This window comes from Cetorhinus maximus, chromosome 1 (genome assembly GCF_964194155.1).
Source record: "Cetorhinus maximus chromosome 1, sCetMax3.hap1.1, whole genome shotgun sequence".
In the NCBI taxonomy this organism is placed as follows: Eukaryota; Metazoa; Chordata; class Chondrichthyes; order Lamniformes; family Cetorhinidae; genus Cetorhinus; species Cetorhinus maximus.
The window spans coordinates 244,317,275-244,334,839 of NC_135879.1; the positions used below are offsets into that span (position 1 = coordinate 244,317,275).

The 17,565-nt window shown below is 47.3% G+C and overlaps 1 protein-coding gene across 1 annotated transcript in view; it reads left to right on the top strand.

The window, feature by feature from the left end:
- Window positions 1-352: 352 nt before the first annotated feature.
- The window catches only part of smyd5 (SMYD family member 5), a 38,375-nt gene continuing 21,162 nt past the window's right edge, over window positions 353-17,565 (top strand). Inside the window, exons 1-5 of the mRNA XM_078555041.1 lie at window positions 353-458; window positions 2,632-2,771; window positions 11,467-11,588; window positions 15,100-15,169; window positions 16,781-16,885. Coding sequence (XP_078411167.1) covers window positions 2,646-2,771; window positions 11,467-11,588; window positions 15,100-15,169; window positions 16,781-16,885 — 423 coding nt within the window. The 5' untranslated portion in view covers window positions 353-458; window positions 2,632-2,645. The remainder of the gene's footprint in view (window positions 459-2,631; window positions 2,772-11,466; window positions 11,589-15,099; window positions 15,170-16,780; window positions 16,886-17,565) is intronic.

Genomic DNA, 17,565 nt, shown 5'->3' on the forward strand with positions numbered 1-17,565 from the left:
AGTTGAAGCCCAAAACCAGCCATGATCGTGTTGAATGGGGGAAGCAGGCTCGATGGGCCGTGTGGTCTACTCCTCTCATTTCTCATGTTGTTACATATAGGAAATATATACAGCGCGATGTATGAAATACAAGAAGATGAGGGGCTGAGAGAGATTGCAGTTGGAAAAGATTAGTCCTGCATTGCGCTGGGTCAGTAGGGTGAACAGCCCCTTCCTGTGCTGTTGCTGTGGTTGTGGATCCACAGCTGGGATATCCACCTTCCCCCTTTGCTCTTTCCAGACCAGACCGGTTGCGTCTTCGCTTTTTCTACCAGGACTGATTCATTTTTTGCTTTTTCTTGCTTCCAAGGGGAAAGGACTCTTTGCCAGTAAGGATGTAAGGAAAGGAGAGACCATCTTTGTGGAGCAGCCCATTGTTTCAGCACAGTTCCTCTGGAATGCCTTGTACAAGTACAAAGGTAAAATGCAGAACATTGACTGCAGCACTCACCGATTCACACCTCACCTTAGCGCACGCCCCTCAGAGACAATTCTCCACCCCCCTCCGTGTCTGGTTGGGCCGCTGCACAGAACCATGTGGCACTGTGCTCAAATTGCACTAGCATTACATAGAATTTACATACACTTACATAGGTTTTGCATAATATTTACAGCACGGAAGCAGCCCATTCAGCCCACGCTGGTGTCTATGCTCCACAAAAGCCTCCCCAACACCCCTTCACCTAACCCCATCAACATAGATGTATCTCGCTGAGCTAGGGAGACCGGCCAAGCCATTCTGCCCACAGGACAGCGAACCTGGAGATGGTGAGTTCAGGTCCCACCACCAAAGCCCAAGGCCTGGAATTAAACCCTGTGGGAAGTTTCGAGCTCTCCGCTAACAGGCTGCTGCACCGTCACAAAAGCCCAGCTGATTCACTCGTACCCGCCGAGGAAGGGAATGCGGTGCAGCCGCTGGTCCTTGTGCAGTCCATCCAGCTGCTCCTCAAGAAGCCTCAACATCAGGACAAGTAGGAAAAAAAGCAGTCAACAACACGCCCAGATATCTCGCCGCTTTTCTCAAATTGTTCACACAAATGTGAAACCAATATTTATTGCCCATCCGTGATTACCCTTTGTGAAGGAGGCGATGGTGAGTCACCTTCTTCAACACAACTGAGTGGCTTGCTAGGCCATTTCAGGGGGCATTTAAGAGTCAACCACATTGCTGTGGGTCTGGACTCACATGTAGACCAGACCAGGTAAGGACAGCAGATTTCCTTCCCTAAAGGACATTAATGAACCAGATGGGTTTTAAAAACAATCGATGATAGTTTTATGCTCACCATTATTGAGACTAGCTTTTATTCCAGATTTATTTCATTAATTGAATTTAAATTCCACTCGCTGCCATGTGAGATTTGAATTCAGGCCTCGGACCATTTGACCAGGTTTCAGGATTACTGAAGTACCAGCATTCTTCCGTACCCATCGTCACCCTCAACCCGTGGTCACTCGTCCTGTGGGGCTCAAGTAGGGAAGCTGATTAGTGTCTTCAGTTTGGGAGAGTTGCAACAGTTCTCCATAGGCACACCTTCCAGAAGCTTCACTGGATAGTAAGCAGAAGCAGTGTAGAGGGAGCTTTACTCTGTATCTAACCCTGTGTTGTACCTGTCCTGGGAGTGTTTGATGCGGGCAGTGTAGAGGGAGCTTTACTCTGTATCTAACTGCGTGATGTACCTGTCCTGGGAGTGTTTGATGGGGACAGTGTAGAGGGAGCTTTACTCTGTATCTAACCCCATGCTGTACCTGTCCTGGGAGTGTTTGATGGGGACAGTGTAGAGGGAGCTTTACTCTGTATCTAACCCCGTGCTGTACCTGTCCTGGGAGTGTTTGATGGGGACAGTGTAGAGGGAGTTTGACTCTGTATCTAACCCTGTGCTGTATCTGTCTTGGGAGTGTTTGATGGGGACAGTGTAGAGGTAGCTTTACTCTGTATCTAACCCCGTGCTGTTCCTGCCCTGGGAGTGTTTGATGGGGACAGTGTAGAGGGGGCTTTACACTGTATCTAACCCCGTGCTGTTCCTGCCCTGGGAGTGTTTGATGGGGACAGTGTAGAGGAAGCTTTACTCTGTATCTAACCCCGTGCTGTACCTGTCCTGGGAGTGTTTGATGGGGACAGTGTAGAGGGAGCTTTACTCTGTATCTAACCCTGTGATGTACCTGTCCTGGGAGCGTTTGATAGGGACAGTGTAGAGGGAGCTTTACTCTGTATCTAACCCCGTGCTGTTCCTGACCTAGGAGTGTTTGATGGGACAGTGTAGAGGGAGATTTACTCTGTATCTAACCCTGTGCTGTACCTGTCCTGGGAGTGTTTGATGGGGACAGTGTAGAGGGAGCTTTACTCTGTATCTAACCCCGTGTTGTACCTGTCCTGGGAGTGTTTGATGGGGACAGTGTAGAGGGAGCTTTACTCTGTATCTAACCCCGTGCTGTACCTGTCCTGGGAGTGTTTGATGGGGACAGTGTAGAGGGAGCTTTACTCTGTATCTAACCCCGTGCTGTACCTGTCCTGGGAGTGTTTGATTGGATAGTGTGGAGTGTAGCTGTGCAATGGATACAATGCCCTCATTTTGTTGAATTTCTCTCCAGCCTGTGATTACTGTATGAAGTCCCTGGAAACAGCTGAGGAAAACAGCCGCAGACTGTCGGGAAACCCCAACCTGATTCTTCCACACCCAGAGCAGTGCGGTGTCCGAAAGGAGCTCCTGGATTCCTGTCCGGCGTGCCAGGTAATGGACCCTGCCACCACAGAACAAGAGAGCCAGGGTTCAGTGCCGTCAGTGTATCCTTCTTGGACTGACCCATGTTCACAGCGAGGATCACGTGGAGGACGTGGTGGGGTGGGCAAGGGGGGGGTCAGCGCTAATGCTGCTGGGAGAGCAGTACCTGGACAGGTGGTGACCCTCCAACACCAGGAAGATCCAGCGTGGAACTGAACAGCTGGGAGAATGCGCTGCCGGAACATGAACAGAAAACGCTGGGAAAAACTCAGCCGGTCTGACAGCGTCTGTGGAGAGAGAAACAGAGTTGACGGTTCGAGTCCGTGTGACTCTTCAGAGCTACAGAGAAGTGGAAATGTGATGAAATTTATATAGTTTAAGGGAGGTGGAGCAGGTGAAGCTGGATAGAAGGTCAGTGATAAACGGGGACTAAGGAGAGTGACAAAGATGTCATGGACACAAGAACAGAGGGAGTGGTAATGGGAAGGGCTAAAAAAGGTGCTGATAGTGGCCTAAAGTTAAGAAAACAAGGTGACAATAGCAGGACAAGGGTAAGCACCCTGAAAACAACAACATGAACAAGTAACAGGTGACCCTTGTGGGGGTGGGTTGAGGGGGGAGAAGGGGCGGTGATGGGAATAAAAGGAATTGAAAATGGGATGAAAAGGGGAGATGAAACAATGAATAAAAATAAAAATGAATACAAATAAAAATAAGCAGATAAAAAATAAAAATGAATTTTGAAAAAAAGGGTTGATGATAGAAGAGAGAGTTCACGATCGGAAATCGTTGAATTCAATATTCAGTCCGGAAGGCTGTAAAGTGCCTAGTCGGAAGATGAGGTGCTGTTCCTCCAGTTTGCGTTGAGCTTCACTGGAACAATGCAGCAGGCCAAGGACGGACATGTGGGCATGAGAGCAGGGTGCCATTGCCCTGCCTTTTCCCCTTTCCCCTGCACATTATTTCTATTCAAGTAATCATCTAATACCCTCTTGAATGCCTCGATTGAATGGCACTAGGACAAAATGATCATTTGGAGAGCCGGTGCAGACACGATGGGCCGAATGGCCTCCTTCTGCGCCGATAAGATTCTGTCCAAGGGCCCAAACACTCCTTTCAAGTGAAGCAGCATTTCACTTGCACTTCCCTCAATTTAGTCTACTGCATTCGCTGCTCCCAATGCGGTTTCCTCTACATTGGAGAGACCAAACGCAGACTGGGTGACCGCTTTGCGGAACACCTTCCGTCTGTCCGCGAGCACGACCCAGACCTCCCTGTCGCTTGCCATTTTAACACTCCACCCTGCTCTCATGCCCACATGTCCGTCCTTGGCCTGCTGCATTGTTCCAGTGAAGCTCAACGCAAACTGGAGGAACAGCATCTCATCTTCCGACTAGGCACTTTACAGCCTTCCGGACTGAATATTGAATTCAACGATTTCAGATCGTGTGCCTCCACCACATTTCCAGGCAGTGCATTCCAAACCAGAACCATTCGTCGTGTGAAAAAGTTTGCTTCTTTTGCAAATCACTTTAAATCTGTGCCCTCTCGTTCTTGATCCTTTTATGAGCGGGAGCAGCTTCTCCCTATCTACTCTGTCCAGCCCCACCATGATTTTGAAAACTTCTATCAAGCCTCCTCTCAACTTTCTTCTCTCCAAGGAGAACAATCCCAACCTCTCCAGTCTATCCTCATAGCTGAAGTTTCTCATCCCTGGAACCATTCTTGTAAACCTCTTTTGCACTCTCTCCAATGTGTTCACATCCTTCCTATAATGTGGTGCCCAGAACTGTACAGAATACTCCAGCTGAGGTCTAACCAGTATTACCTGGAAAAACTCAGCAGGTCTGGCAGCATCGGTGGAGAAGAAAAGAGTCGACGTTTCGAGTCCACATGACAACCACCCCACCCTCAACTTCTCTCCCCCCGCCCCCCCACCTTAAACCAGCTTATATTTCACCCCTCTCCTAACTATACTCAGTTCTGTTGAAGGGTCATGTGGACTCGAAACGTTGATTCTTTTCTTCTCCACCGATGCTGCCAGACCTGCTGAGTTTTTCCAGGTAATTCTGTTTTTGTTTTGGATATAATGTGGTGCCTAGAATGTACACAATATTCCAGCTGAGGTCTAATGAGTGTCTTTTATAAATTCAACATAACCTCCCTGCTCTTGTACTCTATGCCCCTGTAAATAAAGCCCAGGATACTATATGCTTTATTAACTGCTCTCTCCACCTGTCCTGCCATCTTCAATGATTTATGCACATATACACCCAGGTCTTTCTGCTCCTGCACCCCCTTCAAAATTTCACCCCTTATTTTATACTGTCTCTCCATGTTCTTCCTACCAAAATGCATCACCTCACACTTCTCTGCATTGAACTTCATCTGCCACCTATCTGCCCACTCCACCAACTTGTCCATGTCCTCTTGAAGTTCCACACCATCCTCCTCGCAGTTCACAACACTCCCAAGCTTCGTATCATCCGTAAACTTTGAAATTGTCCCCTGCACACCAAGATCTAGATCGTTAATATATATCGGGAAAAATAAGGGTCCCAATACTGACCCCTTGGGGAACTCCACTACAAACCTTCCTCCAGCCCGAAAAATATCCATTGTCCATTACTCTCTGCTTCCTGTTTTTCAGCCAATTTTGTATCCACGTTGCTACTGTCCCTTTTATTCCATGAGCAATAACTTTTCTCACAAGTCGGTTGTGTGGCACTCTATCAAATGTCTTTTGAAAGTCCATGTACACCACATCCACAGCATTACCCTCATCAACCTTTTCTGTTATCTCTTCAAAAAAAAAACTCCAGCAAGTTAGTTAAACACGATTTCCCCTTTAGAAATCCATGCTGGCTCTTCCTTATCAACCCATATCTTTCCATGTGGCTACTAATTCTATCCCGAATAATTGTTTCTAGAATCTTCTAGAAACCACTGAAGTTAAACTGACTGGTCTGTAATTGCTGGGCTTATCCTTACAACCCTTTTTGAACAAGGGCGAAATGTTTGCAATTCTCCAGTCCTCTGTCACCACCCCTGAGTCTAGGGAAGACTGAAAGATTATGGCCAGTGCTCCTGCAATTTCTACACTCACTTCCTTTAATATCCTTGGATGCATCTAATCCGGTCCTGGTGTCTTGTCAACTTTAAGCACCGACAGTCTATTCAACACTTCCTCCTTAGCAATTTTGAACCCCCCTAGTGACAGAGTTTCCTCATCTGTCACCATGGTCTGGGTAGCATCTACCTCCTTGGTAAAGACAGATACAAAGTATTCATTTAATACCACAGCGTCCATGTGTAAATTCCCTTTTAGGTCCCTAATTGGCCCTATTCCTCCTTTTACCACCCTTTTACTATTTATATGCCTATAGAAGACTTTGGGATTCCCCTTTATGTTGGCGGCCTGTCTTTTCTCATAATCCCTCTTCGCTTTTCTAATGTTTTTTCACCTCTCCTCTGAACCTTCTGCATTCCTCTTGGTTCTCAATTGTATTTTCTACCTGACACCTGTCATAAGCACACTTCTTCTTTATCTTAATTTCTATCTCCTTTTACATCCAGGGAGCTCTGGATTTGTTTGCCCTACCTTTCCTTTTCGATGGAATATATCTTGACTGCCCCAACCAGCCCTTTTTTGGAGGTAGCCCATTGTTCAGCTACAGTTCTTCCTGCCAACCTTTCACTCCAGTCTATCCGGCCCAGCTCCGTTCTTGCTCCATCGAAGTCAGCTCTTGACCAGTTAATTATTTTTACTCTGGATTGCCTATCGTCCTTTTCTATCATCATCCTAAAACATACAATACAACGATCACTGTCTCCTAAATGTTCCCTCACTGACACTTGATCTACTTGGCCCACCTCATTTCCAAGAACCAGGTCCAACAGTGCGTCTTTTCCTGTTGGATTGGACACAAACTGCTGTAGAAAATTCTCCTGAACACAATCTAGGAACTTATGCTCCTCTCCACCCTTTACACTACCACTGTCCCAGTTTACATTCAGGTAATTAAAGTCCCCCATTATAACTACTCTAATGCTTGCATCTCTCTGTAATTTTCCTGCAGTTTTGTTCTTCTACGTCCTTCTCACTAGTTGGGGGTCTATAGACTACCCCGAGCAATGTAATTGCACCCTTTTTGTTCCTTAGCTCCAGCCAAATTGATTCTGTCCTTGAACCCTCTGGGACATCCTCTTTCTCCAGCACTGCAATGCTCCCCTTAACCAATATCGCCACCCCTCTTCCTTTCCTATCCCTTCTGAACACCTTGTACCCGGGAATATTTAACATCCAGTTCTGCCCTTCCTTGAGCCAGGTCTCTGTTATCACCACAACATCACATTTCCACATGGCAATCTGTGCCTGTAACTCCCCAATCTTATTTACTATACTCCGTGCATTCACATACACGCATAGTAACCCTGATTTAGATTTTGTTACTTTCTCCCTCACCCCGACTTTACCTATTAACTTACTATTCTCTATACGTCCGTCCCAGTATTTTGTGCACCCTGGTATTCCCCTCTCATATTTTCTTGGTTCCCACATCCCTGCCAAGTTAGTTTAAAGCCCTCCCAACAGCTCTAGCAAAACGCCCCGCAAGGAACTCAGTCCCGGCTCTGTTCAGGTGCAACCCGTCCAGCTTGTACAGGTGCCATCTCCCCCAGAGACAGTCCCAGTGTCCCAGGAATCTAAATCCCTCCCTCCTGCACCATCTTTCCAGTCACGCATTCATCTGCCTTATCCTCCTATTTCCATACTCATTGGCACATGGCACTGGGAGCTATCTGGAGATTACTACATTAGAGGTCCTGCTTGCTAATTTTCTACCTACCTCCCTAAATTCTGATTGCAGGACCACATCCCCCTTCCTACCTAAGTCATCGATACCGATGTGGACCATGACCTGTGGCTGATCACCCTCCCCCAGAAGAATGTCCTGCAGCCGCTCTGTGACATCCTTGACCCTGGCACCAGGGAAGCAACAACCATCCTGGAGTCACGTCTACGGCCACAGAAACGCCTGTCTGTTCCCCTAACCAATGAATCCCTTATCACTATTGCTCTTCCTTTCTTCTTCCTCCCCTCCTGTACAGCCGAGCCGCTCGTGGTGCCACAAACTTGGCTCTGACTGCACTCCTCTGAGGAACCAGCGCCTTCACCAGCTTCCAAAATGGAAAACCGATTTGTGAGCGGGATCCCAGGGGACCCCTGCACTACCTGCCTCCTCCTCTTTGACAGCCTGGTGGTCACCCATTCCCTCTCTGTCTCCAGGCCCTTAAGCTGCAGTGTGACCACCTCTCTGAACATGCTATCCACGTAGCTCTCAGCCTCACAGATGCGCCACAGTGACTCCAGCCACCACTCGAGCTCTGAAACCTGGAGCTTAGGTTTCTGCAGCTGGCAGCACTTCCTGCACATGTGGTCGTCTAGGACACCGGTCGTGTCCATGACTTTCCACATATTACAGGACACGCATTCCACTCGACTGAGCTGCCCTGCCAAGTCTTAACTCTACTTCCCTTACGTTAACTTTATTGTACTTTGGATTATTTATAGCACTTCACTATATTGGCCCTAGATTTCCCTTATTCCTAACGCTTCACAGTTAAGACCAAGTATAGGAACTTTAAAAATATGACACTTCTAATTTATTCACCAGTTCCTACTTACCCAGGCCTCAGCTCTTCCTTCTGAGAAAAGGTAGAAAAAAAAGGAGCACCTCCTCCCCGAATTCCCTCAGTCACCAAACTCCAACTGAAGCAGCCTACGGCAGCCAAACACAGCACTCCAACGCAGACAAAGTCAGCACTATAAGATAGCCTACTTTTATACTCTCTGAACCTAGCCTCTGGAAACCTGATTAAGCGAGTTATCTAATTAACTAGTCGCAGTTGCAAGTGGAGCCTGTGTGAACCCTGTTTTAAGGCTGGACTAAAACTCACCTTCCAATCCGAACAGCAACTTTTAGTTAATTGCTAAATTAAATAAAGACTAGACTTTAGATAGAATTTAACCCTTAAACTCCCTCAGTCACCAAGCTCCAACTGAAGCTCTCTACTACAGCCAAATGCAGCACTCCAATGCAGACAGTGAGGAGGGAGGAGGTAAAGGGGCAGGTGTTGCACTATCTGCGATTGCATGGGAAGGTGCCGTGGGAACGGGATGAGGTGTTGGGGGTGATGGAGGAGAGGACCAGGGTGTCCCTACAGAATGCTGATGGGGGGGAGGGGTGAGGTGAAGATATGTTTGGTGGTGGCATCATGCTGGAGTTGGCGGAAATGGCGTAGGATGATCCTTTGAATGCGGAGGCTGGTGGGGTGAAAAGTGAGGACAAGGGGGACCCTATCATGGTTCTGGGAGGGAGAGGAAGGTGTGAGGGCAGAGGCGCGGGAGATGGGTCGGGTACGGTTGAGGGCCCTGTCGACCACAGTGTGTGGGAAACCTCGGTTAAGGAAGAAGGAAGACATGTCAGAAGCCTCGTTTTGGAAAGTGGCATCATCGGAACAGATGCGACGGAGGAGAAGGAACTGAGAGAATGGGATGGAGTCCTTACAGGAAGCGGGGTGTGAGGAGCTGTAGTTGAAGTAGCTGTGGGAGTCGGTGGGCTTGTAAAGAATATTGGTGGACAGTCTATCGCCAAAAATGGAGACAGGTCAAGGATGGGAAGGGAAGTGTCAGAGATAGACCATGTGAAGGTGATGGAGGGGTGGAAATTGGAAGCAAAATTGATAAATTTTTCTAGGTCCAGGCGAGTGCATGAAATGGCACTGAAACAGTCATCGATGTACCGAAAAAAAGAGTTGTGAGAGGGGGCCGGAGTAGGACTGGAACAAGGAATGTTCCACATACCCCTTAAAGATAACTGGGGCCATGCTGTAGGATGGTGTGTGGATCCTCTAACAGTGGGTGGTGGTGTTAGCGCCAGCGCAGACCCTCTAACAGTGGGTGCAAGTAGTGTCAGAGGCAATGTGGACCCTCTAACAGTGGGAGAGATGGTCAGAGGCAGTGTGGACCCTCTAACAGTGGGAGAGGTGGTCACAGGCAGTGTGGACCCTCTAACAGTGGGAGAGGTGGTCAGAGGCAGTGTGGACCCTCTAACAGTGGGAGAGGTGGTCACAGGCAGTGTGAACCCTCTAACAGTGGGAGAGGTGGTCACAGGCACTGTGGACCCTCTAACAGTGGGAGAGGTGGTCAGAGGCAGTGTGGACCCTCTAACAGTGGGAGAGGTGGTCATAGGCAGTGTGGACCCTCTAACAGTGGGAGAGGTGGTCAGAGGCAGTGTGGACCCTCTAACAGTGGGAGAGGTGGTCATAGGCAGTGTGGACCCTCTAACAGTGGGAGAGGTGGTCAGAGGCAGTGTGGACCCTCTAACAGTGGGAGAGGTGGTCATAGGCAGTGTGGACCCTCTAACAGTGGAAGAGGTGATCAGAGGATATGTGGACCCTCTAAAATTGGGGAGGTGGTGTCGGAGGTAGGGTGGACCCTCTAACATTTGGAGAGATGGTCAGGCAGTGCGGACCCTGTAACACTGTGAGAAGCGGTGTTGGAGAAGTATTGACCCTCTTAACAGTGTGAGAGGCGGGGTTGGAGGCTGTGTGCCTGTAACAGCGGGTGAAGGTGGTCAGAAAGCAGTATATCATTAAATGGAGAAAGATTGCGAAACTGAAGCACACAGAGACCTGGGTGCTCGGTACATGAATCATAAACCGTTAGTAGCAAGTGATTACAAAGGCAAATGGCATATTGTCGTTTATTGCAAGGGGAATGGAATAGAAAAATAGGGATATTTTTCTATAGTTGTACAGGGCATTGGTGAGACCACACATGGAGTAGTGTGTACAACTTTGATCTCCTTACTTGAGAAGGGATATAATAGCATTTAGAAGCAGTTCAGAGAAGGTTAATTCGACTGGCTCCTCAGAACATGAGGAAAGGTTGGACAGGCTGGGTCTGTATCCATTGGAGTTTAGAAGATTGAGTTGATCTTACTGAAACATATAAGATCCTGAGGGGACTTGACGGGTTGGATGCTGAAAGGATGTTTCCCCTTGTGGGGGAGCCTAGAACTCGGGGTCACAGTTTAGAGATAAGAGGTCTCCCATTTAAGACGGAGATGAGGAGAATTTTTTTCTCCTGGAGGGTATTCACTCTTTGGAACTTTCTTCCTCAAAAGGCGGTGGAAGCAGAGTCTTTGAATATTTTTAAGGCCGAGGTAGATAGATTCTCGATAAGCAAGGGGGTGAAAGGTTATCAGCGGTAGGTGGGAACGAGGAGTTGAGTTGGATCAGCCATGATCTTATTGAACGGGGGAGCAGGCTGGAGGGGCCGAATGGCCTACTGCTCCTAATTCGTATGTTCGAGGCAAATTTTTTTCTCTGAGGGTCGTTAGTCCGTAGAATTTTCTTCCCCAGGGAGCGTTGGAGGCAGGTGTCATTGAATATTTTTGAGGCTGAATTAGATAGATTCTTGATTGACAAGGAAGTTAAAAGGTATAGGGGGTTAGACAGGAAAGTGAAGTTGAGGCCACAATCAGATCAGCCTTGACCTTAATGAATGGCAGAGAAGGCTCGAGCGGCCGAATGGCTGACTCCTGCTCCTAATTTGTACGTTTGTAGGTATGTGTGCATGTTCTAACAGTGGGAAAGGTGATGTCCGAGGCCCTCTAACTGGTAATATGTTTTTCTTTAGGAGTTGTACTGTAGTGTTGAGTGCCGGCAGGCTGCATTGAAGCAGTACCACCAGGCTCTGTGCCTTGGACCCTCGAAAGACGACCCTCAGCACCCCCTGAACAAGCTGCAGGAAGGATGGCGGTGAGTATCTGAGAGAGCCGGACTTGTTAGGACTCTGGACTTATTTCCTGGGAGCATGAGGTTAAATTGCAGAGATAAGCACTCTCACTGTAGGCCAGCGAGCGGGAGGTGCAGCGAGTGGGGTGGGGTGTCGGGAGTGGGAGGAATTGGGGAGTTGGGGTGGGGGGGGGGGGGGGCGGGGAATCCACAAGCCGGAGCGGAAGGGTCTGTGAGAGGGAGGATGGGCTAATGGGAGAGTAAGCAGGCAGGTGAGTTCATGAGTGAGCGCAGGGGAGTCTCTGAGAGGGAGGTTGGGCTAGTGAGTGAGGCGGCAAACAGGAGGGTCGGCAAGTGGGAGCGGCGGTGAGGGGGGGTGAGTCTGGGAGTGGGAGGGACAGTGAGCAGGCGAGTCCGGGAGTTGTGGCGGGTCAGGGGTTGGGGGATGGTGGGCTAGTGGGAGAGGCAGCAAGCGGACGATGCGGCGAGTGGGAGGGGCGCTGAGCGGGAGAGGCAGTGAGCAAGATAAGGAGAAGGAGCTAACATATTCCTTTTGTATTTTTAAATTTATTTTATTTTAGAAGTTATTTGATTTATGAATAAGTCCGACAGAATGTCAACTGCAGCTTTTACGTCGGTTGTAATGGGAAAATCTGATTTGTTTGAAGTTGATTCATTTAAAGAGCACTTTTCAGGAATGTAGCTACAACATTAAGTGAGGAATTACTGTAATGTCCTTTAGGGAAGGAAATCTGCTGGTTGTACCTGGACTGATCTCCAGAAGTCTCCAGATGTACAGCAATGTGGTTGACTCTTAAACTGCTCTCTGAAATGATTTCACAAGCCACTCAGTTGTATTCAAGAAGGTGGCTCATCGCAACCTTCTCAAGGACAGCTAGAGGTGAACAACAGGTGCTGGCTTTGTCCGTGATGCCCACATCCCATGAATGAATAAAAAATATGGGCACAAGCCACTTGAGTGACGTATTGTTAAGCCTGTCATCTTGCAATACTGTCATCTCTCAGGAGAGAAGCACACCAGCATTTATCCATAAAGGTTTGTTTTGTTGTGTGGTTGGGGTCTACATGGGTGTTTTGGGAATTTGTCTCTTCTCCCAAAGTGTGCAGCTCAAGTCTGTAATTTCTCAAAACCACAACTCTTTATTTACACATTTAGACCTCTGCACAAGGTTGGAGCTTGGATTCTTGTTGATATTGGGTTTGAGTTTTTGTTCTAGAGATGGAAGCTGTGTTCTCAATCTCCTACCCATTAGTAACTCTGATGGTGAGAAACAATATTGTGGTGGTGAGGTTCGATAACTCATTGCCTGTCTACCGTCAGATCTTTGTGTGTATTTTCCCAATCCACCATCGCCAACTTGCCCCTCATACCTTCATAATTGCCTTTCTTTAGACTTAAGACCCTAGTTTCAGAAAGAACTATATTGCCTTCAAGCTTAATGCAAAATTCTGAAATATTATGGTCACTATTTCCTAAAGGCTCCCTTACAGCAAAGTTATTAATTAGTCCTTCCTCATTACAAATAACACGGAATCCAAAATAGCCTGATTCCTAATTGATTCCTCAATGTACTGCTCCAGAAGCCCATCTCTACACACTGCAGGAATTCCTCCTCCAGAGCATTAGTGCTGATTTGGTTAACCCAATCTATGTGTAAATTGAAGTCGCCCGCTATTACTGTATTACCCACATTACATGCACCTCTAACTTCCTGATTTATACCATGCCCAACATTAGCACTGCAGTTTGGTGGCCCACCAACATTTGCTGCCCCTTGCTGTTTCTTAGCTCCACCCAAACTGATCCTACTCCTTGATCCTTCAACCTAAGATCCTACTTTACTAACGTACTGATCTCATCCCTTATTAACAGTGCTACCCCACCTCCTTTTCCTTTATGCCTATCCCTCCTAAATTCCAAATATCCTTGGATATTCAGTTCCCAATCTTGGCCACCCTATAGCCACGTCTCCGTAATGACAATTAAATCATACCCGTTGTCTTCAATTTATGCATTCGAATCATTAACATTTTTATGAATGCTACGTGCATTCAAATAGAGTGCCTTTAATTCTTGCTTTTTTAACATTATTGTCTATTCTGATCCTATTTGATGTTTGCCTCTGCTTTGTCTGTCTTCTATTTTTGCTTGCTACTCTCCTATTTCCTCTTACCAGTTTTGCTTCCCTTGAATCTGAGCTCCCTCTCAGGTTCCCATCCCCCTGCCAATCTAGTTTTCCCCAACAGCACTAGTGAATCTCCCTGCGAGGATGATACTCTTGGTCCTGCTAAGGTGCAGCCGTCTATATTGTACAGGTCCCGCCTGCCCCAGAACCAGTCCCAATGCCTTAGAAATCTGATGCACTCCCTCCTACACCAGTCCTCCAGCCACGTGTTCAACCGCTCAATTCCCCTACTTCTATGCTCACTAACAAGTGGGTCCTGCTTTTCAATCTCATTCCTAGCTCTCTAAAATCTGTTTTCAGGACCTTGCCCTCAGTTCCTACCTATACCAATGTGGACCACAATCTCTGGCTGTTCACCCTCCCCCAGAAGAATGTCCTGCAGCCATTCCATGACATCCCTGACCCTGGCACCAGGGAGGCAACATACCATCCCGGAGTTACGTCTACGGTCAGAAATACTTGTCTGTTCCTCTAACTAATGAATCCCCTATCACCACTTCTCTTCCACTCTTCTTCCTCCCCTCCTTTACAGCAGAGCTATCCTTTGTGCCATGAACTTGGCTCTGACTGCTCTCTTCCGAAAAACCAACGCTCTCACCAGTAACCAAATTGGAAAACTGATTAGTGAGCAGGACCTCAGGGGACTCCTGCACTATCTCTTGAACTGTCTGAAGGTCACTCATTCCCTTTCTGCCTCCATGCTCCTCGCCTGACCACCACTCTGAACGTGCTATCCATGTAGCTGTCAGCCTTGTAGATGCGTCACAGTGACTCCAGCTGCCCCTCGAGCTCCGAAACCCGCAGCTCGGGTTTCTGCAACTGGTGATACTTACTGCACATGTGGTCATCTAGGTCACCGGTAGTGTCCATGGCTTCCCACATACTACAGGATGTGCATTCCATGCGACCGAGCTGCCTTGCCGTGCCTTAACTTACGTTAACTTTATTTCACTTTGTTTTACTTATATTAACTTTATTAAGTGATGGTTAAGGAAAATAAACCTTACAGCTGTTGATAAACCTTACTAGTACTGACAAATCTGACTAATACTTAACACACTTTACTAGTTGCAATAAACCTTATTTAAAGCACTGAGTTCCCACATGAACCTAACTCGCTACTCACTCGGCCTCCGTCTGACTCAGGTGTAGTCCCCTGACCATGTGCTCCTTACTGACCTGAATGGAGACTGAATCATGACTTCTCACCCTAGTAGATTAGCCCTCATCCTCCAGCCCTGCTTCTTCCAAAGATGTGGCTTTGCTATTCCACGTGCAGTGCCATGGGACATTGAGCACTAAAAATAAAATACTCCTTTTTGTTACAGGAACATGCATTATCCCCCGGAAACGGCCAGCATTATGTTGATGGCTAGGATGGTTGCCATGGTGAAGCAGGTAAATAAGGAGATTCCCAGACTATTGTAGCTGAGTTGATGGATAATGGGTTTCCTTTCCCTAACAAGAAACAGAAAATGGTGTTGATTTAAGTTGAGAAAGTCAGGTTGGTTATCCTATATCTGTGCTGAATTAGCTGGCCTCAGCTACAATAAAAACTTCCATTTACATAGCCCCTTCGATGTAAAAAATAATCCCACGCTCTCAGCCGAGGCTCTCGAAAATTCAGCTCTCGAGTCAGCCCCACTGCAGAGGAGTGAGCGCTTAACCCAGGCTGGCATCCCAAATGCAGCGCTGAGGGAGTGCGACGCTGCCACCAACGCTGCCTTTCAGACGAGAAGTTAAACCAAAAACCCCATCTGTAACAGATCCTATGGCGCTATTTCAAAGCAGAGCAGGAGAGTTCTACCCTGTGGCCTTTCACAATATTTAACCGTCAGCCAACATCACCAAAAACAAGGCTGGCTGGATCAGCCGTGTCCTGACTCAATGATTGCTGTGTTTTCTCATATAACATCTGCGACTGTATTTTTTTTTAATAGTTCATTCTGTGAACACTGTGCAGAACAGGGTCCTGTAGGAGGTTGTGGAAGCAACTAGTATCAATTCATTCAAATGTGAATTGGACAGATTTACTGCAGAACATAACATTTTGGGACACATTAATTTGAGACATGATGTGTGTAGAGTATAACCTGCTGGGGAGGAACAGGTGACTTTGGACCTAGGTTCCAGTAGCTCTTCACAACCTCACCTCGTGTCTGAGACTGTTGTAGACTCATTAATGGAGATTGATTCACGTGATTAATCAGCAACTCCATCATAATCAGTCACTTGGTAACTTGGAATTTGAATATTGCTGAAAAGAGAGACACGTTGCTGAAGATTTTCATCTCACACTCATCAGGACAAACACAAGAATTCCAAATTTCAAACAATCACAACCATTTATACATCAGGAGAAAAAGATGCTGATTGGCAGGCAATGGAGAGAGCAATGGACAGCAATTTTTAAAATTACCCGGGGGTTGGGGAGCCTATAGATCCCTGTTGCTTTCTCCATGGCAATGCCTTGGCCAATCAGGGTCAACTTGCCAACCAATCAGGGTCAACTTGCCAACCAATCAGGGTCAACTTGCCAACCAATCTGTGTCCTTTTCTCCTGTAGTATAAATGGTTTGAAATTTGGCATTCTTGTGTTCGACCTGATGAGTTTAAGACGAAAAGCTTTGGCAACATGTCTCTCTCTTTTTAGCAACATTCAACTCCATTATTGTTGCATTGTGTGACTACCAGGATGATACAAGGTGAACTAGATGGACCCTGGGCTTTAATCAATCAAGAATTTCTATGTTGCCCAGTAGTTTGGGGCACTGCACTAAATATTATGAATCTGTTTGATGTTGGTGCTGTCTTGGCCGATGAGTAAAGATCCTTTCTCTCAATTTCTCAGTTACACCATCTTTTTTACGATGTCCAGACGTGGGAGCTGGCCTGTGGCTAGGGCCCATTTACTTCTCCTGCCAACCATGTCTGACAATTGGAGGGGTGCTATCAAATGCCAGAGTTCGGGTTTAACTTCCTCATTTCTGCATCTCTTTCTATCCAAAGGCTAAAGACAAGGGTCGCTGGATGAAGCTCTTCTCCCAGTTCTGCAGCCGGACAGCCAACGAGGAGGAGGAGATAGTTCACAAACTGATTGGAGACAAATTCCAGGTGCGAGTTGCCCACCAGCCTGTCCTTGTTTTCCATCTTGTCATCGTGTGTCCGGCAGAGGTCAGGAAAATCAAACCCAACCTACCAGACCAATGACAGGGCCACCAAATAACCTAATTGATGAGGTCAATAAATAACCTAACGTAATGGGTGCTGTTGGATTAATGAGTCCTACTGTTGTCCTTGGCACCCACCTCCAGCACTTCCATGCCTTCTTGGGTTGAGGGCAGTGCTTGGTGGTTTATTGCCCATTCCCAGTTGCCCCTGAGAAGATGGTGTTGGCCTCCTCCTTCAGCCATTCAGCATTTTCTCTACAGACAACTAAGAGTCAACCACATTACTGTGGGTCTGGAGACACAGATAAAGCCCAGGCTGGGTAAGGATGGCAGATTTCCTTTGCTAAGGGTCATTAATGAACTAGTTGGGATTTTAGCTTTTTCGTTTACAGGTTTATTCATAGAAACATAGGAAACAGAAGCAGGAGTAGGCCATTCGGCCCTTTGAGCCTGCTCTGCCATTCAATATGATCACGGCTAATCCTCTAATTCAACGCCATGCTCCCGCTCTCTCCCCGTACCCCTTGACGTCTTTAGAGTCTAGAAATCTAGCTATTTCCTTCTTAAATATATTCAGTGACTTGGCCTCCACAGCCTCTGCAGTAGAGAATTCCACAGGTTCCC